The sequence below is a fragment of the Echinops telfairi genome, unplaced genomic scaffold (assembly GCF_000313985.2).
Source record: "Echinops telfairi isolate 266 unplaced genomic scaffold, ASM31398v2 ScPeMD7_7467;HRSCAF=8505_0, whole genome shotgun sequence".
NCBI lineage: Eukaryota > Metazoa > Chordata > Mammalia > Afrosoricida > Tenrecidae > Echinops > Echinops telfairi.
In genome coordinates, this window is record NW_022111367.1 from 11,536,566 (window position 1) to 11,563,258 (window position 26,693).

General features: G+C 38.9%; 1 protein-coding gene across 1 annotated transcript in view; it reads right to left on the minus strand.

The window, feature by feature from the left end:
• Positions 1-26,693, minus strand: part of NALCN (sodium leak channel, non-selective) — a 440,927-nt gene that overhangs the window by 216,598 nt on the left and 197,636 nt on the right. The window contains exon 11 of the mRNA XM_045283767.1: positions 18,069-18,236. Within this exon, the coding sequence (XP_045139702.1) occupies positions 18,069-18,236 (168 nt within the window). The remainder of the gene's footprint in view (positions 1-18,068; positions 18,237-26,693) is intronic.

The following is a 26,693-nucleotide window of genomic DNA, read 5'->3' on the forward strand; positions in this document are numbered from 1 at the left end:
TTAAGTGGAGAGGAAATGTTTTGAGAATGATGAGGGCAATGAATGTACAAATGCACTTTACACAATTGATGTATGTATGGATTGTGATAAGAGCTGTATGAACCCCTAATAAAATGATTAAAAATAAATAAATAAAAACAATTCGATCATGTAATGCACAAAACATTGCTCTAGAAAAATTGGAATTCATGAAATAGAACACATAAAGATGGATATTCTAAGTATTAGTGAACTAAATAGACAAAGAATTTGCCATTTTGAATTGGATAATCATGGTTTACTCTATCAGCAATGAAGAATTTTTAAAAATAACATCACATTCTTCATCAAAAAGAACATTTCAAGATCTATCTTGAGGTACAATACCACCTTGTTAAGATAATATTTGTGCATGTACATTAAAGATCAGTTAATAGAACTATGATTCAAATTTCCAAACCAACTACTAAATCTATGATGGAATAAGGGGAAAAATATACTTCTTCAGTTTGAAATTGATCAAACACATAATCAAGATGCATTGATTACTGGTGATTGAATTATAAAATTAAAAACAAAATGATGGATCAATAGTTGAAAATATGGTCTTAGCAATAAAAATGAAGCTGGAGATTGCATGATAAAACAATGTAAGACCAGTAACTTATTCATGGAAAATACCATTTTTTCAACAACATGAATGGTGACTATACACGTGCACTTTGTGAGATAGAGCACAAATGAATAAAGTTGACTACACCTGTGAGAGGAGATGATGGAGAAGTTCAATATCATCAGCCAAAATAAGTCCTGGAACATATTATGGAATAGACCATCAATTGTTCATATTTTTCAGGTTAAAACTGAAGATTATTAAAACAAATTCACAAGAGACAAATACTGGAACAGCTATGACACATTGGATGCTAATTATCAGAGATTAGGTGAGTCATGGTAAGGCATCAAGAACATCACACATGAAGAGAGCAAAATGGTAGTATAAAGACAGGAAGGAAAGAATAAAATGGATGTTAGAATATGCTCTTGAAAAAATAGAGTAACTAAAATGATTGGAATAAATGATAAAATACAAAAGCTGAACAGAACATTTCAAAGGGAAGCTGAAAAACAAAAAGTAAAGCTTTATAATGAAATGTGCCAAGACCTACAGTTAGGAAAAACAGAAGGGAAGAACAAGCTTAGTGTTTCTCAAATTGAGAGAAAAAATGAAAATTTTGTGCTCCAAGTTAAACTTTTGAGGGCTTGTATAAGCAAAATATTGAATGATGCAGGACATATTAAAGAAGATGGAAAGCATACACAAAATTGCTGTACCAAAATAGAATGGACTGTCGTTCAATTATTTCAAGAAGTATATGCTCAAAAACCAATGGAAGGAAGAAGTCCAAGCTGCATGAAGGCATGAGCAGAAGACAGAGATCCAGGAACTTACAGAATACCCACTGAACTGCATCACCAACCTGATAAAGTGCAGAAAGTGCTGACTGATGGGAGAGAGAGAGCCTTATTTTTGACCATTTCAAAGAAAGATGACCCAACACAATGCAGAGAATTTGGAGCAATGCCGTTAATATCATATTAATGTAAAAGTATGTTAAAGAGACTTCAAAAACAATTGCAGCAGTACATCAAGGAGCTTCCACAAACTAAAATTGGACTCAGAAGAGTCCATGGAAGCTATAATTTCTGATATCAATTCTATCTTGGCTGAAAGATATTCACTTGTATTTTATTGACTATGCATTTCTGAAGGCAGGAAGTACTGAAAAAACTTACTGATGAAGATCTGACTATAGCCTTAATATCTATAACTCAATGGAAAGAAAACATATATTCTTACAACTGGACAAACAAAACATAATAAACAGAGAAAATATTAAAATTGCTAATGATTTCATTTTGCTTGGATCCACAATATAAAAACTCACGAAAATAGCCTCCAAGAAATCAAACCATGGGACTTCTGGGAAAATGGCAATGGCTAAGGGAGTTTGAATTGGGGATGAATCTATGAATAAGTGCTGGGTTGGGGACTGGGGGACTGATTGTGGGGTCAAGGAAGCCTATTTGGGTCTTGCAACATGCAGGGCTCTGATCCAGAGTGTGGGCTGGCTGTTCCTGTGGCCCTGTTCTGCCTTGCCCCTTCAACCATGCTGTCAAGCGGCAGTGAGGCTAACAACCAGATACCCCACCAGCACTAACTGGTGCAGCTTCTGCCATCTCACTCCCCCACCCCCACCCCCACCCCAACCCCAATTTATGGTGGCGACTAGAGCAGTAACCATGGAGGTAGATTCTGAATGGGTTCTGGGGAACCAGCCAGCTAGGTCCACATAGCCCACACTGTTGCTGGACCTCGTGTCTCCATGTTACAGAGGGCATCACTCTCCTGCAGCACTTCAGGGGAGAGCCAGAGGGCATGAAAGACTGTGAGACGTTGCAGCAGAGAGTTCTGATCCCTGCCCACCCTATTCGTTGAACTTGTGCAACCAGTGGATCCAGTGGACGCAGCTGACCTGGTAGTAGTAGACTGAGCTATTGGCACTGCCCAAGACTTGAGTCTGAGACCAGTCCAGCACCTCTGTTGGCCCCACCAGTACAGCCTGAGCAGCCAGTGGCTGGAGGCCCCAGTCAGTCAGTGCTGCCTGCACAGATCACACAGCAGTTACAGCAGGTTACTCGCTCCTTCGGCTCACTCTGCCTGCCCACTTGGGGCACCAGCTTTACCTGCTACACTCAGTCCAGGCCACCACAGCCCAAACCACAGAGCCAAGCTTGCCACACAGGGATATGGCCAGCCCTGTCCTCAGTGCTGTACAAATCACACATAAAATACCACATCCATAACACCAAAAAGCTGTGTAAACTCCTACCCACATCAGCGGTCACTATAACAAAGCAAAAGAAACAAATCACAATGTCTGAAGAGGATCTGAACTTAGAGACATATGTAGAAGAAGCAGACTTGGAACTGCCACGGGAAGAAAACTTTAGAATGCTGCTTAGAGTCATTCAGGATATTAGGGACTAAATACAGGAGAAGTATGAAAAAATTGAGGATATAGTGTCTCACTTACTGAAGTAAGACACTAGAGTTAATGGAAAACATAGCAGAAGCAAAGCATATGGTACAAGACCTTACCACTAGGCTAGAAGAGGTGGAGAATCATATTTGTGACCTCAAGGATAGGCAAGCAGAATTCAACAAATGTGAAAGACAATTAAACAAGTTAATCCAAGAAGCTGAGGACAACCTGAGAATCATGAGTGAAGTCACGAAGAGAAACAATAATCGAGTAATTGGAATACCAGAACAAGATGGAATGAAGAAATCTATAACCAAAATAGTGAGGGAATTCCTGGAAGAAAACTTCCCTAATGTAATGAAGGTGAATCAGTTATCCAGGAAGCAGGGAGGACACCAATCAGACTGAACACAAAGAAGAACACACTGATGCATATAGTACTCAAATTGTCCAACTTTGGGGAAAAGGAGAAAAACATAACAGCAGATAGAGAAAACAATGCAATCACTTGTAAGGGCAAGCAGATAAGAATATTCTCAGACTTATCAGCAAAAAACATGAAGAAGAGAAGAGAATGGAGTAGCATCTTCTGAAAGTTAAAGGAGAATAATGCCAACCACTAAATCATATATATCCATCAAAATTGACAGAGAAGAGTTTTCCTAGATCATAAAATATTTAGAGTATACATTTGAAAGATATCAGCACTACAAAAATTACATTCCAACTCACTTTGGACAGAAGATCAACATCCACAGAGTACTAACATGAGAACACAGCATAGAGTAAGACTATCCAGAAGTCAACATACTGAAAGCATCACCCAAGACATTTTTGACCCAACAGGAAAAAGAAGGCAAGAATGAATCCCGCCACACATAAAAAATACAATGCAAAGGATGGAGGTAGAAAAAAATCTAACACCAAAGATCCTTCTCTGACCACTATGCCACGAGGTTGGAAGACAACAAAAGAGAGATTAAAAAACAAAAAACAAGGGCAAATACTTGAAGGATGAATAACTTACTTCTCCAAAAGGAGTGGGTGTTGACCCAAAATGGAGACAAAATTAGGAAATTTCTAGAAATTGATATGAATGAGAATACAACATATCAATATATGTTACAAAGGCAGTTATCAGATGATGCTTGATAGCAATAAATGCACATATAAAGAAGGAAAATGGACATATGGTCCATTCTTTATCACAAACTCTTTGGAAGTTGGAAGTGAGTCAACAGAATAATCCTTCTAATAGCAAAAGAAAAGAAATTATGAAAATCAAAGTTGAGATATATTAGTGGGAAAACAAAAAACAACCAAAAAAACTATGGCAAAAAATCAACTCAGTGAAAAGCTGGTTCCTCAAAAGCATTAACAAAATCAACAAACCATTGGCAAGCCTAACAAAAGATAGGAAGGAGCAGATGTCAATATCCAGGATGAATGATTAAACAGGTGGTATTACAAGAAACCCTCATGAAATTAAAAGATTAATTTCAAAGTAATACGAAGGACTACACTCCAATGAATACAACAACTTGGAAGACATGGAAAAATACTTAGAAAAACAAACCCTCCCCAGATTATCACACATAGATGTCAAGAATCTGAATAGATTGATAGCAAAAGTAGAAATAGAAAAAGTTATCAAGGAACTACTGACTAAAAAAGGCCCCAGCCCAGGTGGCTTTACAGGAGAAGTGTATCAAGTATTCAGGGAAGAGCTGACACTAATTCTACACAGGCTCTTCGAGAATATAGAAAAGGATGGTAAATTCACAAACACCTTCTATGAAGCTAGTATAACACTGATGATACCCAAACGGGCAAGGTTTCCACAAGAATAGAGAAATACAAGACAATATCTCTAATTAACATCGATGAAAAATCCTTAACAAAATTTTGACCCATGGAATATAAAAGTATATATACATATAAATTATCCATTATGATCAAGTGGGATTCATATTAGGGATGCAGAGGTGGTTCAACATCTGAAAAGCCACCAGCATTATACACTGCATTGAGAAGAAAAAGGACAAGAATCACATGATAATATCAACAGATGCAGAAAAAGCATTTGGTAACATTCAATACCCATTCCTAATTGAGACACTCAAGAATCTAGGATCGGAAGGAAATTACCTCAATATAATACAATCTATATATGAAGAACCCATAGCCAGCATTCCAATCAATGGAGAAAAGACAAAAACATTACCACTGAAAAAGGGGACCAGGAAGGATACCATTTGTCCTCATTTTTATTCAACATTGTCCGGGAGATCCTAGCTAATATTACAAGGCAATGGAAGGACATCAAAGGTATATGTCTGCGGACAGAATAAATAAAATTGTTGTTATTTGCAGATGACACAGTTTTATATATTGAGAACACCAAAGGCCCCACAGTAGGAGTGCTGTAAGTAATAGAGGAATAGGGTATAGTAGCAGGATACAGGATCAACAAACAAAAGTCAATTGGTTTGCTATATACAACTGTTAGGATTACAGAAAAAAAGATTAATAAGGTAGTATCCTTCACAACAACCAAGAAAATTGTAATTATCTAGGGATATATCTAACCAAATAACCAAAAGATCTATATGAGGAAACCTACATAATATTACAAGAAACCAAAAGGGATCCTCACAAAAGTAAAGATGTCAATCCTACCTAAGGCACTATATAAATTTAATGCAATCCCAATGCAAAAGCCAGCATCCTTTTTTCAAAGAAATGGAAATAACTGACTACCGACTTCATAAGGAAAGGGAAGAAGCCCAGAATTGGGAAAGAATTCCTAAAGAAGAATAAAGTGGGTGGGTGTGTTAGACAGGGTTCTCTAGAGAGATAAAACCAAATTGCTGATAATTTAATATATTTATTTATTAAGATAATTAGATATATAACAAGAAATGAACTGTTAAATCATATACAGATAAATATATAATACAAGAAAGAAACAGTTAAATTATAAAGCACTGCAAATGGCTCAATTCAACTCACTCCCATGAGACAGTTGTGAGAGAATAGCAGTCCTTTAAGTCTAGTCTGCTGCCAGATCTTCCTCTATTTATAGAGAGAGCTAGGCTATGCCAGCACAGCAGCCAATCAGAAGGCAAGTCACCAACTGCCAGCCAGGTCACCAACAGCCAGTCCCCAGCTCCAGAGATGTCTCAAAGGGACCTCAACTTACAGCGACACAGTCCACAGGCTAGGCGTCCCACAGGTAGTGTAGCCTTTAAATTGAGGCACAGAACAAGCAAGGCAGCCGCACATTGGTCCAATGATCAAAGAGCGAGAGACAAGAAAGACGAGGCTCACCAAGTCATTTATCTCTCTGCCCTTCAGTTAATCCCACTTGTGTTTATCGGCCAGGCTGGCACAATAAACTATCTCAGTGGGCTTGCATTACCTGACTTTAAAACCTATTATATAGCCACAGTCATCAAAACAGCATGATACTGGTATAATGATAGAAACTCAGGCCAACGGATAAGAACAAAAACCCAGAAATAAAAATAGCAGCTTATAGACAACTGATCTTTGATAAGGGTCCAAAAAATATCAAAGGGTAAGCGGATACCCTTTTTAACAAATGGTGTTGCAAAAACTGGATATCAACTGGTAAAAGAATGAAGCAAGACTCTCACCTCACTCTATACACAAGAACAAATTCAAGGTGGATCATACACCTAGAGGTAGATCCCTAAATTATCAGGATCATCAATGAGAAAATTGGGACAAAGCTAGGAACCTTAGCACAGGGAATACATGAGCTATCAGCAACAATGAAAGCTACACACCCAGAGGAAGAGAAAATCGATGCATGGGACATAATAAAGATAAACACTTGTGTACATTGAAAGACTTCATCAAGAGAGAAATAAGAGAGCCCAGAGACTATGAAAATATATTTATTAAGGACATGTAAGACAAAGGGCTTTTTACTAAAATCTACAGAATCATGGAAGCTTACAAGAAAAAAAATTAATAGCCCTCTGGGGAGGTGAGCAAAAAAATTGAACAGAAGTTTAACAAAGGAGGAAACCTGAATGGCCAATAAACATATAAGAAAAGTTCCTGATCATTAGCCATCCAGGAAATGCAAATAGAAACAACTATGAGATACCACTTACCACCCACAAAAATAGTCCAATTAAAAAACCCCAGAAAGCAACAAATGTTGGAGAGGTGTGGTGAAATAGGAACTCTCATTCACTGCTGGTGGTCTTGTAGACACGAACAAACCACTGTGGACAGCGATTTTGGTGATACCTAAAACAGATGGAAATCGAGTTACCTTACAACCCAACAATTCCACTACTGGGCATATATCCAGACGAAATAAGAAACAGTCCACAACCAGATATCTGTGTGCCAATGTTCATTGCTGAGCAGCTCACAATCACAAAAAATTGGAAACAGACTAAATTTCCATCAATAGATGAATGGATTAGAAAACACAGGTGTATATATATATATACACACAATAGAGTACTATGCAACCCTAAAGAATAGGGATGAAAAGATGAAACACCTTATCTCGTGGAAAGAGTTGGAGAATATTATGCTGAGTGAAGTTAGCCAAGCAGAAAAGGTCAAGTGCAACATGAGTTCACTGAGGTAAGTACAAAGAGCAGAATGGGCATACGGGAAAATGCACATAACACATAATTCCCCAGGCTGAGGACCAGATATGATGGCATGAACTAAACCAAAACCAACAAATCAAAAGGCAAAAAAAAAAGCAAGAAAACGATACAGCTAGCTCCTGTGCTGAAAGACATCTCCCCCCACCCCCTCATATGCCTTTAAGGCCCATGGGGAAGGGGCACGAGTGTAAAAAAACAGACAGCAATGGGGTACCGGGACACTATTCCACCCAAGGAAAGGGTATTGTTTAATGTCTCCACAGGAAAGGAAAAGAGAGAGTAGACCTCATTTCAATGTGCCAATCCCGGAGGGAGATGTTCCTGTTCAGATCAGCTCATTCACAGAGAGGACTACAGGGCCGGCCTCTGCCTGAGGCATGATGTTCTCTCCCTGGTGACAGAGCTACAGAGGTGGGCCCTGAAGATACATCCCACAGGGCGGCAAACCAAGAGGGGAGTGCAACACACCAGCAATGGAAACAAAGCCACAAAGTCCCTCAGGTATCCTAATTGTAGCCTTCTGACTCAGTGAGTAGCGCTTGGCACCTCACCTGAACTGGTTGGGGGTGACTCATAAGGGGGTCACACAAAGCCTAAAGGTGTAAAGGGGTGGGGTGGGGGTGGTGGCACTAGACTACTCCATCCCTTACTGCAGGAAGAGCAATGGGGACGTGTAGGATGCATGCCTAAAGACTAAAAGGGCAGAAGTGCTGTTAGGTAAACGGGTCTGGGATATGGATCCCTAAAAGAAAAGGGGATTGGGCTGATGGGTTATATATAACAGGTCATTCTTGCTATGCAGCAAAGTGAGATTCATTTCCTGTTACTCATCTCAGGATACCAGTTAGACTTGGAACTATTTGTGTGGTCTCTCTCTCTCTCTCTCCTTTTCCTTTTTGGTTCATGTCTAGCTCTATAAGATGGGCAGGATAAGCAATCCCAAACAGACTATGAGACAGACAGTTCTGGGTGGGCCCAAGAGGGGAAGACGTGGGGGGAGGTGAGTGGTGAGCCAATAACAACAGGGACAGGGGAACATCAAGAGTTCTAAAATTGATGGCGAGAAAGGTCTAGCATTTCTGGTAGTGTCTGATCAGTTGAATACATCTAAGAGGAAGTACTGTGAGGTGACCGATGGGTAAGTAAGCATGACAGTGGGGAAGGAGGAACGAAAAACAGGAGAGAAGAATGAAGTAAAAATTATACATATAGGTATGAATATAGATATGTATATATATAAATACAGGTATATCTGTCTAGATACATAAATACCACAAGGAAGCAGATGGACTTTGAGTCTACTTAAATCTTACCTAAGCACAAGAACAGTTGGTTCTAATAATGTGGCACTGTATAGTATTCACCTTCCAGACAAGATTGCTGAAGACAAAATGGGTGCATGAGCAAATGTGGTGGAGAAAGCTGATGATTCCGGGCTATAAAAAGATATAGTATCTGGGGTCTTTAAGACTTTAAGCGGCCTTCTAGCATGGAAGCAACAAAACCCATATGGAAGAAGCACATCAGCCTGTGTGATCATGAGGTGTCAACAGGAATAGGTATCAGATGTTCAAAACAAGCAATCAAATTGATGAGAAGGAGCGTGGACAAAATGGAGATGCAAAACCTACGTGTAATGTAATTGGAGGCCCTCAGAGAAGGGACACATGGAAGAGATGATAAATCTAGGGTGGGGTATAGCTGAAACACATAACTATCCTAGTCTAGCTCTTTAATATTTCTTCCACTTATTATTATGATCTTTTGTTTACCTTACCTCATTAACTTTGTTAGACCTGCATATGTTCATTTGTATAATTAAGATCATTCAATGCAAGAAAGCCAAGATAGATAACCCTTCAGAAACAGTAATGAGAATATAATGATTTCCTGAGGATATAGGAAGATGGAGGAGGCTGGGGCGGGGCAAAAGAAGGGAGGAGGGGAATTTGATAGCATGGATAACTGTATGACCTCACTCAAGGGGAACGAATAACAGAATTATAGGTGAGTGGATAATATTGGATGAAGCAAGATATATATGAATAATAGGGGTTCCTGGGGATTAAGGTGGGGGAGCGAGGGAATGAAGGGGAGCTGATATCAAAGAGTTCAAGAAGAAAGAAAAGGTTTTGAAACTGATTGTGGTAGCAATTATACAGTTTTGCTTGATCTAATTGAATTATGGAATGTTATGATATCTATTAATGCTGTCAATAAAATGATTACTAAAGAGAGAGAGAGAAAAGAAATCACACTATGTATTGTATTGGACAAATCAACTATATAAGATCTCTTAAAGGGTTAAAGAGAAAATATGCCAATTTGAGAACCAATCTTCTAATTGCGACCTCATAAGCAGGAGAAAGGTGTGCAATGAACAAGGAAGAATTGCTGAGAATTCTTGCCTTTGAATTGCAGTTTTGGCAAAGAAAATCGAAAGTACCATGGGTTTCTAGAATCAACCAACAATTCTTTCTTGGAGAATGTATAGCCAGAATGCTCCTTAGAATCAACGAAGGAGAGACTTTATTTCAAGTATTCAGACAAGTTATCAGGAGAGACAAGTTATGGTAAAGGACATCATATTGGAAAATACAGGCTCAGGGAAAATTAACAAAATATAAAACAAGATGGATTGGCACAGTGAGGGTCACCACAGACTCAGCCATCACGGGAATATTGCACCAGACTGGGCAGGTTTCGTCCTGTTGTGCACAGAATTACTATGAGTTGAAGCCAACTGAAGGGCACATAACATCATCATTTGCTCGGTATGTGGATTGGGGCGAGTTATTTAATCTCAGTCTATATGCATAGCCTTTATCTCACAAGATTGTTATGAGAAAAGAAGTGAGACAGTACAGGAATATAGTAAATGTCAAGAAATACCTGTTAGTTATCATTATATAGATATAAAAGAATCATAGCATTTTGTAAGACTTTAATGAACACTTTCCATAAGAATCTCTTTGCTTATTCTACCATGGTTACAAGGGTCTTCATTTTATTCCTTGAACATATTAATCTTGTCTCACCTCAGGGCTTATGCAATTTGAGGTCCTTTCTACCAGGAACAGTCTCTCCATACCTTCTCACATGTCATTTAGTTTAGTCTCTTTTCAAATGTCACCTCTTCAGAGGGTTCCCATAAGCACTTTGTCAAAACTAACACCCTCTCCTGCACAATCCTTACCCTTTTATCCTGCTTATTTCTTTTTCATACTATTTCTGGTAACTGTATTACATAGCCCTTTGTGTACTTATCTGTGAACTATACTCATTTCACAAATTTAAGCTGGGTAATTTAAGAACCTGATTTTTCTCCTTCATCCTCCTTTGGCTCCATTTTCAGTATTTCTGGAAGTGTCTACTGTCTAAAATAAGTTGATGCTTATTTTATATCATGTTAACAAGTAAATCAATGATAATAAATATTATTTTTACATGTAATATACTTTAAAGGAAGAAGTTTATGATGGAAAATATAGAATGCACCAAATGAGCATTGGCTGCCAGCACATTGAAGGTCAAAAGAGAGGTGAAACACCAAAACCAAAAAGAGACCAAAAGAAGTTCATAAACAGCACACTTGTTCAGTTAAGTTGTGCTCTCCATATGTGAATTTGGAAACATCCTTGCGGTACTAATCATCTCAAGAGATTCTTAAAAATAGGACCATCTATGGGGAGAAACAAATGAAACCACTATTAACATAATTAACCACTATTAACCATTAACTATTAACATAACATAAATTAAACTCTTTAAAATCAAGATCCAGGATCAAAATATAAATAATAAATTTTACTATGATATGGATATATATAATATATAATGATTAGAAGAAAGCATACTAATTTTAGATATTATGTGAAAAAATAGAATAGCCGGGAAAATGAGATTTCTGCTACTATTTTGTTTTTTTCCAGGCATTTTTCCATTTATGGGATATCTGTGTACACACACACACACACACACACACACACAGAGATATAGCTTTAAAAGTGCCTGGGGACATATTGTGATTTTCCATTTTTGAAACCCTTTATTTTCCAATTCTTAAATTAGTTATATATTAATATGTGTTATATAATTTTATACTATTTTGCATTTAAGTGAAATATTTTTTTAACTAATTACAACTTCATCGTAATAATGACTTCCATTTTGATTACTAAACTATTCCTCAAATAGTTTCTATTTAGGTTATTCCCAAGTTTCTCTTTTCAACCATTGCATAGGGAATAGTTTTCTGCATAAAATTTTCATGTTTCTAATTGTTCTTTAAAAAAATTCACTGTCAGAAAATGTAAGCAATTGAAGGACCTGGAGATTTTATATATATATTTGACTGGTCTCAGGAGTTTACATTTACCATCCCTTCCACAAGAGGGAGATATGGAAATCTGTTTCAGTAAATATTATAGCCTAGAAGTCCTCTGTCCTACAGGGTCCTTATGGGACCAATTCAACAGCAGGGAGTAGTTTTCAGTTTTTACATATATTTTATATTACACTCTTTCTAAATTAGGCATTAATGTTTTTCTAAAATTTGCTACCTTAATAAATCCATAAAAAGATATCTATTATTTTAACCATCAGCCATACTTTCCAAAAATATCTTAATGATTCTCTAAAATAAATCTATATCCATGCTGATCTTCAGAATTTAGACAATTTTACATACATATCATGAATTTCTGGTATGACTATATCTCGTAGTCCACTTATCTCACTCGCAGTAACCTAAAGATATAGTGACCCCATTATGGGTGATTTGTATCTGAAGATGTTAGAGGTGGTGAAAGCTGAGCCATGATGCCCTCTGTGGTTTCAGCACACTTGCCTGCGATTGTGCTCCCTCTGTGTTCGCAGGGATTTATTTTTGTTCTTGGGAATTATATTTACAAGCCTTTTTCTCCAGGTGTCAAAGGTATTAGTTACAAATTGTGATCTGCCAATTGAAGTTAATATTGTCCTGAAAATGATAGTTTTGATGTTACCAATAAATAAAACCAGTGGTCTTGAAACACATCTTATTTCTCTTAAGGATTTGGAATTCTTTTTCTCTAAATTACTTTATAACCATACTGCTATTTTATGCCCTATTTATTAATACCTATTGATAGAATAATGTATATTCTGGTATTTCCATGGTACATTATGGTACATAAATGACCAACTTCAATAAAAAATGACTATATTTGAGATACTTTTGACTAGAATATCAAATAGGATATGTTATAATTTTGGTTAAAATTAACTGAGCAATGAGCACACTATCCATATCGAACATTTATAAAGGAAGTAACTAATAATCACCTTTATTATTGAATACATGCAGTGAACGGCAATGGGGGTGGACATAGCTGACCTCCTCTGGCTTCTCTATTACTGGGAGGCAAGAGTCAGACATGCCTTTACTTCCTTTAACTTATTCCTCCCATGGTACTCTATTTCTATGCTGGATTCACTAATTTGTTACAATGGCCACACCAAGCACACAGACACTACTCATAATCAAGGGAGTTCACTAGGCAGGTTAATAAGCCATCACCAGTCAGGATGAGCAAACAGTTAACATTGTCCACAGAAATACCACTCTTGAACTAGCAGTCACATCTTCCCTTGGTCCTCAGTCTCTCAGCCATGCTGTCCCTTGGTCTTTGCCTCCATGGGCCAAGAGCCAGACCGCCTGTCACCCAGTCCTATGATCCCACAGTCTCAGCTCTTCCAAATGGTTTTGTGATTTCTCTTTGTGTCCCAGGTTGCTCTTATACAGTGAGGAATGCTTTGGCCGTGTAGTTTGTCTTTTAGTAGACCATACCCAGAAGGGAAAAAAAGGATATGTCTTAAGTCACAACTTCCAGTAAAGTAGAAAGATATCCCTAAGGAAACAAATGGTGTGGCTTGGTTCACGTCCTCTATTACAATCAGGTCTTAATCTGACTCTAATTCCATCAATCAGCAACCAAACCAAAACAAAACAAACTCACTGCCATTGAGTCAAGCCCACTCATAGTCACCCTACAGTACAGGGTAGAACTCTATGGTTTCCAGGACTGTAAATCCACACAGAAGTAGAAATCCCCATCTTTCTGCTCCACGGCCCTGGCATCGAATCCAATTCATAACAACCTATAGAACAGGGCCGAACTTCCCTGTGGGCTCCCAAGACTGTAATTTTTGTTTTTTATTAAAAGATCATTTTATTGGGTTTTTTTACAGCTCCTATTAACAATCCATACATCAATTGTATCAACCATATTTGTACATATGTTGCTATCATTTTCTAAACATTTACTTTCTATTGAGCCCTTGGTATCAGCTCTTTTTTCACTCCCTCCCTCCACCCTCATGACCCCTTGATAAATTATAAATTATTATTTTCATATCTTACACCAACCACTTTTTCCCTTCTCCTATGGCTTCTGTTGTTCACCTCCCTGGGTGGGGGTGGGGTGTGTGTGTGGTTATGTGTTGATCCTTACCATCAGTTCCCCGTTCCTCCCCACTCCCCTTTCCCTACTTTCCTGGTATCACTACTCCATTCCTGTTCCTGGATTCCATGTGATGGGAGATCTTATCTTTTATCTGTACCTGTGTACCTGCTCTAGTCTAGCCTGCAGTAAAAGGACAGACTGGGGACATGATAGTGGTGTGTGTGTGTGTGTGTGTGATAGAGAGAGAGAGAGAGAGAGAGAAAGAGAGAGAGAGAGAGAGAGAGTCTCAAGGAACCAGAGGAATACTGTGTGTTTCACTGGTGCTACACTGCGCCCTGGTTGACTCATCCCTTCCTTGTGACCTTCTGTGAGGGAATGGCCCATTGTCTACAGATGGATTTTGCATCTCTGCTCCGACCCCCCTCATTCTCAACACTATGTTTTTTGTTTGTTTTGGGTCTTCTTATGCCTGTTAACCGATCCCGTTGACACCTCATGATCACACAGGCAGGTATGGCTGGTGTGCTTCTTCCAGGTGGGCTTGTTGCTTCTCTGCTAGATGGCCCTTGTTTCACTTCAAGCCTTCGAGACTCCAGATGCCATATCTTTTAATAGTTGGGCACCATCAGCTTTCTTCACCACATTTGCTTATGCACCCATTTTGTTTTCAATAATCGTGCTGGGAAGGTAAGCATCACAGAATGCCAAGTTGTTAGAACAAAGTGTTCTCACATTGAGGGAGGGCTTGAGCAGAGACCCAAAGTCCACCCACTACCTTAGTATATTGCCATATAAATATATATACATAAGCCAATGCCTCTATTTTTATGATTTAATGTATTTATATATGGACACACCTATTTTTATACCTCTATCCATAGCTTTGCTTCCTAGATCTTCCCTCTGTTTCCTTTTACCTTCCTCCTGCCCCACCATCACACTCGCCCTTCTTCTGCTTCTTAGTAATTCCGCTCAGCGAGATGGCTGTTGCTCCAACACCCCCAGGAGCTCTATGTCCTCCTTGTTGTGGATTTTAATTCCCCAGTTGTTCTTCTATCTATGGCATTGTTTGCTCACTGCTCCATTCCCACCTCTTCTCCCTCTGGAGCCGTCATTCCCGCTGCTTTCTCCTCGGGCTTGCTCCCCATACCTATTTTATATAGGTAGGCAAACCAAAAGAGCAGAGACCAAACAAAAAGAAAAAAAAAAAGATTGAATAAAGAAAGAGAGGAGGGTGGGGGGAAGAATTAGAACTCTTTACGGAAGTAGAAAGCTTGTCTTTCCCCCATGGAGTAGCTGGTGGTCTGGAACTGATGACCTTGTGGTTAGTGGCCCAACAAGTAGCAACTAGACCATGACTAGGGCTCCTCCAGTAGAGCACACCCTCCAAAATGAGGGTATAGTCGCAGGCTATAATACACTACACAAGGAGCTATGACTAGATGGGCCATATTAATTGATGACATCAGTACTTATAAATGTGCCATAAACCATGTCATATTTGAAAAAATACTCAATTCTATAAAATAAGAATCATAGCATAGCTATTTAATACAAAGAAAGTATGTTTAATAAAGCTATTTAATAATCACAAAGAAATATTTATAAACAATTGAAAACATTTTCTATAAAATATTTTTAAATGACTGCAGGGGTCTTGCATTCTTTAATGCGGCTCTTCTAGCCAAAGTCCTCACTCCCAGCAAATGACCTTCCTGCAAGCGGGGAAAGATACTGAGAGGATTCACCTGTTAGTCATTATGAATAGGATTTCCTGTACTGGCATCCTATTGGGTATAAATGAGCCATCTGAGAAGCAGAAAGATGGATCTCATTATCAGCCAGAGCTAGGAGTGGATAGAGTCCTCTAGACCTGAGATCCCTGCATAGCGAACCTTCTGGATCCAACAGACAGCTGTCCCATTAGAGGAGCCAACGCAGAACCAAGGCCCAGAGCATGGGACAAAGTGTTGGACTTCCCAACCCCGGGAGCAAGCAAAGCGGACTGCTTTCCTGCAGGAAGCTGGCTTGAGGACCAGGGGGCCTCTGGGCCCTTAATTCAAGAACCAGGGTTCATGACCCAAGGAGCTTCAGCTGAATGCCTTCAGGCTGAGGTTTATAGTAAAGCAATATGCCCTTTGGGCATTCGTAAACAGACTTATCAGAACTGTGTAACATCCCCATAAATAGTTCAAACCCGAGCATTTCTCAGTGGAATTATAACTTCTTAACTTCACTACTAAATTCTTTAATCATGAATTTTGTCTTCCAAGTTTTGTGTCGACTCTGCAATGGATATTAGAACCTTTAGATAACATGGACAATATTAATTACTCCATTTCTACTCTTAGCAACATGTGCCAACATCTTTATTAAGTACAAAATTTGCTAATGAGCATAGACATATGCTAGCCATATATTAATAAAACATCTGCTATTTTAGAAACAGTATATAAAGTGAAAAGCTCCCTAGTGTTGCATTAGTTTAGCGCCTGGCTGTTAACCTGGAGGTCAGGAGGTAGAACCCACCAGGTGCTCTGTGGGAGAGTTATGTGAGGTCTGCTTCTGTCAAGAGTTTGTTTCTCAGGAACCCTAACGTGTAATCCTACTCTTTACTACAAGGTCAGGTGTGAATAGGAATCAACTAAATGCCAACCATTTATAAAAGAACAACAGCAACAACATAAATTTTGAAACAGTAAGTAAAATGTTTTAGTTACTATTAATTTCCCAAGGCTATTAGAAATAGTTGTGGCAATTAAATAAGCCTAAAGATCATCATTGTTATCAAGAGAGACCAGTCCTTGGAGAAGGACATCATGCTTGGTAAATGGATGTGTTAGTCTGGGTACATTAGAGAAACAAATTCACAGAAATCCATGTATAAGAGAGAGTTTTATATAAAGGTTAAGTGCTCATCAAGAAAACATCTCAACCTAGTGCTGCCCCAGCCCACAAGTCCAACTATAACCCATATGTCTGACACCAATCCACAAAGTCCTCCCCGATCTCACAAAACACACGCAATGATGCCAACCTCAGAGGGAAAGCCGAATCAGTGAATTTGTAAGCATCTCAGCGCTGCCAGGGGTCTCCACACGGCTGCTCCAGCCCCAGGGCTGCATCGGGGCAGGTCCATGCTGCTTCTCCTCAGGGATGTCTTGCAGGAAGTGAGCCTTATCAGCTGGAGCAGGGAACTGGTTAAGGAGGCTGCACCCTGGTCCGACCATTACAAAGCAAGTGACCTGAGAACTAGAAAGGTAAGGCTCACCTAGCCATTTATCCCTCCTCCCTTCAATTAATCCCACATGTGTTTATCCGCCAGGTTGGCCCAATAAACTAACTACCTCAATGGAGAAGTGAAAAAGAGGAATGCTCTTGACAAGGTTAATTCACACAATGGCTACAACCATGGGCTCAAACATAAGAACAATTGTGAGGAAGGCCCAGAACCCCGTGGTGCTCTGTTCTGTTGGACATTGGGTCAATATGAATCAAAACTAACTCGACAGCACTTAACAACAACAGAGATCATCATCATCACCATCATCATCAAGCATGAACACAGCTGAACCGAAGTAACATCTGTGGTTCATTATGCATGGTTCTCCTTGTTGCAATCACAGGTTCATGTTTACTACAGGTTATTTTACCAGCAGCCCTCAAGTTAATAAAGTGTCAGAGAAAGCCAAACACTGCAGATGTTCTGTCACTGGCTTTTCAGAAGTAGACTTCTCCGCCTTTCTTACAAGGTACTTGGGTGAACTCAAACCTGTAACTTTTCCATTAGCACTCAAGTACTTTTATCATTTGCACCACCCATGGATTCCGTAGTTAGTTCATAAAAAATTATATATTTATTAAAGTGTGTTGACTGTTTACCCTGAAAAGAAAAAAACAATTTTCTGAAGACAAATAAGTATCATTTGTATTACCTGAAAGTAGGTGAATTGGGAGTGATAAAGGTCCGGATAAACATGAAGGGTGGTTCCAATCACAAGGAGGAGCTCGAACTTGTGAAGTGACGAGCTAATGTAGCCGGTAAACCCCAAACACCAAATCTTCAGAAGAGCTTCCAAATCAAAGAGGACTGTAAAGGCCACCTAGAAGAACAAAGAGGCATTGAAGTTGGAATGTAAAAGCATCATTTACTTTAAAATATTTTATATATTTATTAGAGCATACATTTCAGACACAATGTATACACTGAGAAGCCAAACAAAGGTTAAGCATGACATCTGATAAATATTTTTTGAAATATACAAATGATCAAACTAAATCTATCTTAAACAATGAGAAAAGCATGCCGAAAATTTTAATGTTTGTGGGTGACATTATTTATTTATTAGCCATTAGTTTGATAGCATTTAAAAGCCATTTCTATTTGTAGGAGTTGTTGTATACATAGACATGCTACCGTTTCGCAGCATTTACATTTTCAAACAATAAAATTTTTGTAATTCATGTTAAACTAAACTTTTTGTGTCTCATTAGTTCTTCTCAAGGAGACACCATATATAACAATAAGCCTGAGCTTCATTGGATTCTCTTGAATATAATCTTTCAGAAGCAGATCACCAGGCAACTGTTATGAGATCTGCTGGGTGGATCTTATCAGCTAACCTTTTCATTAGTTACAAACCTAAAATCAAACCAACTGCATTGAGCAGATTCTGGCTCCTGAAGGGCAATCCTAAAGGGCAGAGTAGAACCGCTCCCTAAGATTTCAGAAACTGCAAAACTTTACAGGAGCAAATTGCTTCCACCCACCTTGTGTTTAGCAGTTTAGTGGAATGCGAGCCATTTCTATTATCCAATTCCTAGTGCACATAGGAATTTATAAACCCAATACTTGTCTGTCCGTATGTCTCACTGCAGGGGCTTCTGTGTTGCAGTGGTGCTGGAAGCTATGCCATCAGTGTTCACGATGCCCCAGGCTCACCCAAGGTGAAGAGGTTTTAGTGGAGCTTCCAGAATAAGGGCAGAAGGTGAAGAAAATAGGCTGTCCACTTCGAGGGGCTTAGTCACTTTCAAGTTTTGAGTTGCAGTGAATACTGTCAGGTATCATGCTGGAAGGTGACTTTCTCTGGTTGCAGGGCTTTCCAAATGCAAATAGGGAAGCACTGCCTTCCCCAAACTATAGATTCAACCACACGGTGTGGATGGAGCAAAGCTTTCAGGGTTGTCATTTGTTGATGAGGCATAGCCTCATCACACAAAAATCAAACACACACACACACACACAAAATTGTAAACATCCATTAATAACCAGAATGTGGGGTGTATGAAATATGAATAAAACACACAAAATCAACTGAAAACATCTATTAATAACCAGGATGTGAAGGGTATGAAATATGAATCTAGGAAACTGGAATTCATCAAAATGAAATGGAATGCCTAAAGAGTGATATCCCTATACTAATAGGCATTAGTAAACTGAACTGGACTGGTATTAGCCATATTGAACCAGATAATCGTATGGTTTACTATATTGTGAGTGACAAATTCAAGAGGGATGGCATCACTTTCATAGTCAAAAAGAGTGTTTCAAGGTCGATCTTGAAGAATAGTGCTGTCTATGATAGGATCATATCCACCAGCCCACAAGGAAGTCCAGTGAATACAACTTATTCAAATTATACACCAACAACTAAAGCTAATGATGGAGAAACTAAACAATTCTACCAATTTATTCCTCTGAAATTGATCAAACATGCAATCAAGATACATTGGTAATTATTGGAAATTAAAAATTATTGGAAGGTAAAAGTTGGAAACAAAGAGGAAGAAGTGAATAGTAAACAAAGAGGAAAATATGGTATTGGTGATAGAAACAAAGCTGAAGATGATAGAATAATAGACTTTGCTAGACCAATAATTTATTCACCCCAAATTCATATTCCAACAGCATAACTGGCAACTTTACTCATGGAACTCCCCAGACAGAGTGCACAAGAATCAAATTGACTACATCGCTGGGAAGGAATGATGGAGCAACCCAATCCGGCCAAGGACTGACTATGGAACAGACCACCACTTTCTCATATGAAAGTTCAAGTAGAAGCCGCAAAAGCTTAAAATAAGATCAGACGAGCCAAAATAAGACCTAGAGTACATACCACCTACACTTAGAGAACCTCTCAAGAACCGATTTGACACATTGAACACTAATGACGGAACCCGGAAGAACTGGGGGATGCCATCTAGGGCCTCAGAATGAAACAAGTAAGTGGTCCGCTAAAAGGCAAGAAAGACAGAAACATTGAAAGTGGCTGTCAGGGGAATTCTGACAATAATTCTTCATTTAGAGTAGTAGCTAAAGGAAAGGAACTGAATAGAACATTTCAAAGGGCAGCTCAAGAATACAAAGTAAAACGTAATAAAATGTACAAAACTCTCAAGTTAAAAAGCCAAAAAGAAGAACGTGCTCAGCATATCAAAGGTTGGCAGAACCGAAGAAAAATTGCAATTCTTAAGTTGCAATATGGAAGGATTCTATGGTCAAAATATTCAATGATGCAGGAAGCACAACAAGAAGATCGAAAGAATACACAGAGGAATTGTACCAAAAGGAACGGGTTGACATTCAAATATTTCAAGTCATATCTGATCAAGAACTGATAGTACAAAAGAAATCCAAGCTGCATTGGAGGTGTTAGCCGAAGAACAAGGCCCCAGAAATTGTGTAAGACCTAAAGAAATGTTTCAATAAGCTGATGAAACCTGGAAGCACTCATTCATTTATGGCAAGACATTTGGAAGACCTCGCCGGTTGGCTGGAAGATATTCATGTTTGTGCTCATTCCAAAGGAAGGTTTCCCAATAGAATGAAGAAATGATCAAACTATCATTAATATTGAATGCAAGTACAATTTTTCTCTAGATAATTCAACAGTGATGACAACAGTGTATCGAAACAATATAGCTGCCAAAAATTCAATCTGGTCTCAGAAGAGAATGTAGCATGAGGGATGATATTGTTGAAATTTCACATATATATGAGGCAATTGAAAAGAGGTGCCCTGATGGCGAAATGGTTATGCATTAGGCTGTGAACCAAAGTTTGAAACCACAGGCGCTCAGAGAGGGAAAGATGGGACTTAGAAACACACAGGGCAGTTCTAACCTATCTTATAGGGTCTCCACAAGTCAGAATTGACTTGATGGTAGTGAGTTGAGAATAGAAAATACCAGGGTTTAGTTCAAGTACACCTTACTCTTTAAAGTGGCGTCCTTGCTTAAAGGGGACGGCACAGCAGATGTGCTCAATGCAACATGTCATTTGATTCACTGACTGCTGCTTCCATGAACATTGCTCCATCTTCTGTAAAAAGACCTCAAAGTATTAAAGAATAAAGAAGTCACTGGCAAGAATAAGGTGTGCCTGATTCAAGACACTATATTTTCAATTGCCTCATAGGTATGTAAAAGTTGGACAATGGATAAGAGAGACCATGAACAAGCAATGCCTTTGAACTATGATGTGTGTGAAGAATAGGGAAGGTACCATGGATTAACAGATGAACAAACAAAACTGTCTTGGAGGAAGGAGAGCCGGATAGATGCACCTGAGAAGCGTGGATGTCAAGACTTCCTCTCATGGACTCTGGACAAGTGATCAAGAGAGAGGGGTCTCTGGAAAAGGACATCAAGCTTGGTAAGTACAGGTCAGCAAAAACAGAAGACAACTTCAAGGAGAAATGCATCGACACAGTAGCTGCAACACTAGGCTCAAGCATAACAGTTGTGACGATGGCGCAAGACTGGGAAGTGTTTTTTGTACACATAGCCTTGTGTACAAAAAGGCTATGAGTTGGAACTGACGTGATGGCACCTGAGAAAAACCAGCCACATCTCATAAACAGCAACATCCACATCAATAATCAGATAGAAATACAGTTTATTCTTTCCTACTCTGGGTCATGTAACAATAGAGACATCAGGCCTCTGTGTATTTATGTGCATATAGAGTCATGCAGTGGGAAACGTCCATGACGCACCTTGTAAAGCAGGATTTTAGGTGCCCTGGACATTGTGAGACTATCTGCTTTATCCAAGATTTCAGTAAAGTCTTCTGCTGCCTATAAGTCAGCATTTGTAAAGTCACCATTCCCTCGTACAGAGTGCACACACAGACACACTTTTGAAGGGCTTGAATCCCCTCGAGCTAGCACTAAACCGTAAATCATAGTCTCGTCCTGCACTCGGCACAATTGCCATGCGTCGGTGTGATGAGCAATGTCCTGAGTGGGGTTTCGCTTTGTGTTTGGTCTTCAATCCACACCAGGAGGAATTCCTCCATCCCTGGTACAGGGCCTTCTCACAAGTCATCAGAACTGCACTTTCAGTGGAAGTAGTCCATTCACACTGTGGGGGTTTCTTTGGCTTTGAACTGGCTTCCCTCATGTTCTCCAATCAGGATCTTTGAATTCTATTTTAACTTTATGAGGCTGCAGACACATATGTGGTTGGATGTTGCCTAAACAAATGCTATGTGGCACATGACTATACTTATGTTACATATATATGTTATCTCTCTCTCTCTTTATATATCTATTTATATATATAAATAGATATACAACTACTTATATACATATCAACAGCTACATTATATACATATATTCACTTTATTATATTTATGCTTATTCAATTTTTAAAACAATTTTAACTAACATACAATTCACATATCATATACTTCAGTACTTCAATCACATTCATAAGAGTTTTTCAACTATCACAACAATAAATTCCAGTACATTTCTTCTTCCGTGTACTTGTGGTTGTTATTTCCCCATTTCCTAACAACATCAGGACCCTCAGGATTTCCTATACAGAAAAACACACAAAACCAAAACAAAACACAAATAAATGGCCCAATAATTGTGACGGAAAGAAACAGAAAAATCTTAATAGAAAACACAGAAGAAAATACTAAAAACTAGAACAATTATACCTTGGATCCAAGGGAGACCAAACCATGTGCTGTCACATAACTAACATTACAGTAATCCTACGATGTCCTCTGTCTGAAAACAAGGCATTTGTCATCCCTGGTTCGTAGGCAGAGGGAAGTCACCAGCGGCTTAATTCACATGAGAAACTCTACGAATGGTTTGGGGTTTTTGTTGTCATCTATAGCCTCCTGAAAACTAGGTTTTCAGAATTTAAGCTCTACTACCACCCCTCCTCTGGGTGTGAGTTTTATTATTTAGCATTCTTGGATCACATAGTCTGGTGTGTTTCTTCCAGGTGGATTTAACTGATGTCTCACATAGATGGCTGCTTGTTTTATTACAAGCCATTATGATCCCTGACTCTATTGTTTCCGATAGACGGGAACCATCTGTTTCTTCACTACCTTCTGATATAGCCTCTATATTTTTGGTGATCACTTTATAAGGGCAAGAATTAAGTATGTCAGTGTCACAAGAACTAATTTTTGTTAGATAAGGGCTAGGATTAAGTTTGAGCCTCCAATCCATTCATGTATCTGTGGTTTATATATGTCCCTGATTTACTTTAAAAACATCACTATTATTTTGTTGAAGGCCATAACAAAATATCTGCATGGTGTATATGGTATCATTTAGCCAGTGATAGAGAATTTAAGACAATTGTTGAGAAAAAGAAAGTATACCTGTATAAGATAGTTTTTTTTAAACCAAACTACATGAATTGCTGATTTGTACTTACTAACAACTCAGATGACTGGACATTCTTCACACTAACTATGAGGGTCGGAGAGAGGGGAAACTTTCAATAATGCTCATTCACGAAGGCAGAATTGGACTAACCATGTCATAAAAAGGCAACACGAGTATGAACATAGTACATATATAGTGGTCTTAGATTGCCATTTATTGGGCACCCTCAAGGCAAGAATTTTGAATGAAAGTCCAATGACTTCTGTATCCTAGTTGGGATAGAAAGTAGTCTGCTGCTTCTTCTCACACCAGGTCATACCAACCTTAGGCCCATGGGAGTATTTCGTTCCTTAAATCCGCTACTGGTTTGCTAAAAGTTCAGTTCTCTCAGTGGTAGGATCCATTAAATTGGATCCTTTTGGTGTGGTATATGGGGGATGGTATGCAGCTCTGAGGGACAGAGTCTACCGTACTGGCTGTTTCTAGCAGAAGGCCTTAATCACCAAGGACTGAATACAACTTGGTCAAAAGTGCTCAATTAGTGAGAGGATCCTCGGCTTATTCTCCTGTTGGTGAACTAAACATTTAATTTTGAGATTTTTTTTCTCCCTCTGGTAAATTGCCCCACATAGTTTGTCCACCGACAGCCACCTGATCACCTTCTCTGAGACAGATATGCCCCCCCCCCCAACCTCATCACTTCCCTTGGGTTTCCAGCCAGCTTACTCGTCACTCTTGTAGGAGTGTCTGTTACCTCGAAGTGACCATGGGAGGAGCCCTGGCAGTGTCATGAGTATGTGTTGGGCTGCTCTCCTCAACATCAGCAGTTCCAGACCCAGAGTCTCTCAGACAGAAAGACAGGCTGTTCCTGCAAAGAGGTACAGTCTTGTGCACTTCTCTCCTGTCCTATAGGGTCACGGTGAGCCGGTATCAATTCCTTTCTTTTTTAAGTAGAATAGTGCCACATGGAAGGAATGATCGGTCTTCTCCTCTCCTCACATCATGGGACTGACACAATCCTCAGTTGATTTAAGGATTCTCCTGTTGAAGTGATTTTTAAGATGTCAAAAGAAGGGGGAGATATATGGTTCATGAGCACTAGGCAGGAACACTACCTCATTGTCTGGGAAACCAGAATGCAAGATTAGATGGCCCGTCTTTCTGTTGGTATTTCTTTTTATAGTACTGGTCGCGTAAACTAGTTGTCTTTTTGTGATTTCTTTATCCATTCTTCTACTGATGGGTATTTGGACTGTTTCCAGCTTCTTGCTATTGTGAACTTTGCTGCAATGAACATTTGAGGGCATACATTTGTTCCTGTTCTGTCTCCTCCTTCTTTGGGGTATATTCCCGGTAAAGGTATTGCTAGGCCATATGGGATTTCTATTTCCAGTTGTTTCAGGTAGTGCCATATCACTCTCCACAATGGTTGTACCTGTTTACATGCCCACCGGTATTATGGAAGAGTTCCAGTCTCTCCAGATCCTTTCCAGTATTTGTTGTTTTCCAGCATTTTCTGTTTGTTTGTTTGTTTGTTTTTAAATTGGGCTATTATTGTGGGTATATGGTGAAATTTCATCTGAGCTTTGATTTGCATCTCCCAGGTGTCTAGTGATCATAAACGTAGTGTCATTTTTTGTGAATTGTCTGTTCATGTCTTTCGCCCACTTTTTAATTGGATCGTTTGTTATTTTCAAGTGCTGTAGAATTCTATAGATTTCGGTAATTTAACCCTTTGCTGTGTCATCGCTAAAGCATTTTCCCATTCGGTGGACTCTTGTTTTACCCTTGATGACATTTTTTTGATGTACATAAGTGTTTTATTTTTAGCAAGCCCCAATCATCTAATCTGTCTTCCACTAGATGTGCTTCCTTTGTTATACTTGATAGTCTGGATATGCCCTGTACTAGGATCCCTAAATTTGTCCTAATTTTCTCTTTGATAATATTATAGGTCTCTAATCCATCTTGCGGAGCTGTGGTGGCATGATGGTCACATTCTGGGCTGCTATCCATAAGGTCAACAGTTCAAAACCACCAGCAGCTCCACAGGAAATAGACAAGGCTTTCTACTCCCATAAAGAGTTTCAGTCTCAGAAATCCACAGGGGCAGTTCCACCCTGCCCTATATGGTCTCTATGAATTAGAATTGACTCAATGACAGTGAGTTTGGTCTTTTGTAATCCATCTTGACTTTGTTTTTGTGCATGGGACATGGGATGGGTCCTGCTTCATTATTCTGCACATGGAGATCCAATTTTTCCAATGCCATTTGTGGAAGAGGCTGTCCCTAGTCCATTTGATATTTTTGATACTTAGTTGAAAATCAGTCTCCTGTAAGTGGATTTATTTACTTCTGAGTTTTCTATTCAAATCCATTGGTGTATGTATCTATCACTGTGCTGGGCTCTGTAGCATGTTTCGTGAGACCTCCTACCTGGTTCTTCTTTTGATTGTAATATTGTGAGGCCATCTACCTGGTTCTTTTTCTTAAGGAGTTTTGTCATACCCTAGGTCTCAACCCTCTGCATATGAATCTAGTAATTCGTTTTTCCATTTCTTTATAGAATGAAATTGGGATATGGATCTGAACTGTGTTATATTTAGAGATTACTTTCGGTAATATTTATGTTTTCACAAAATTAAGACTTCCTATCCATGATCAAGGGGTATTCTTCCATTTATTTAGGTCTTTTTTGGTTTCTTGTAATAGTATTCTGTAGTTTTTTTGTTCAAGTTTTTGATTCTTTGGTTAGGTTTATTCCTAAGTATTTCATCTTTGTGTGGCTATTGTAAATGGTACTACTTTTTTGATATGTTTTTCGTAGCTCTCTTTGCAGGGATACAGGAATCCAATTGAGTTTTGCTTGTTAGTTTTGTATCCTGCTACCATATTCTTATAACCCGCTACTT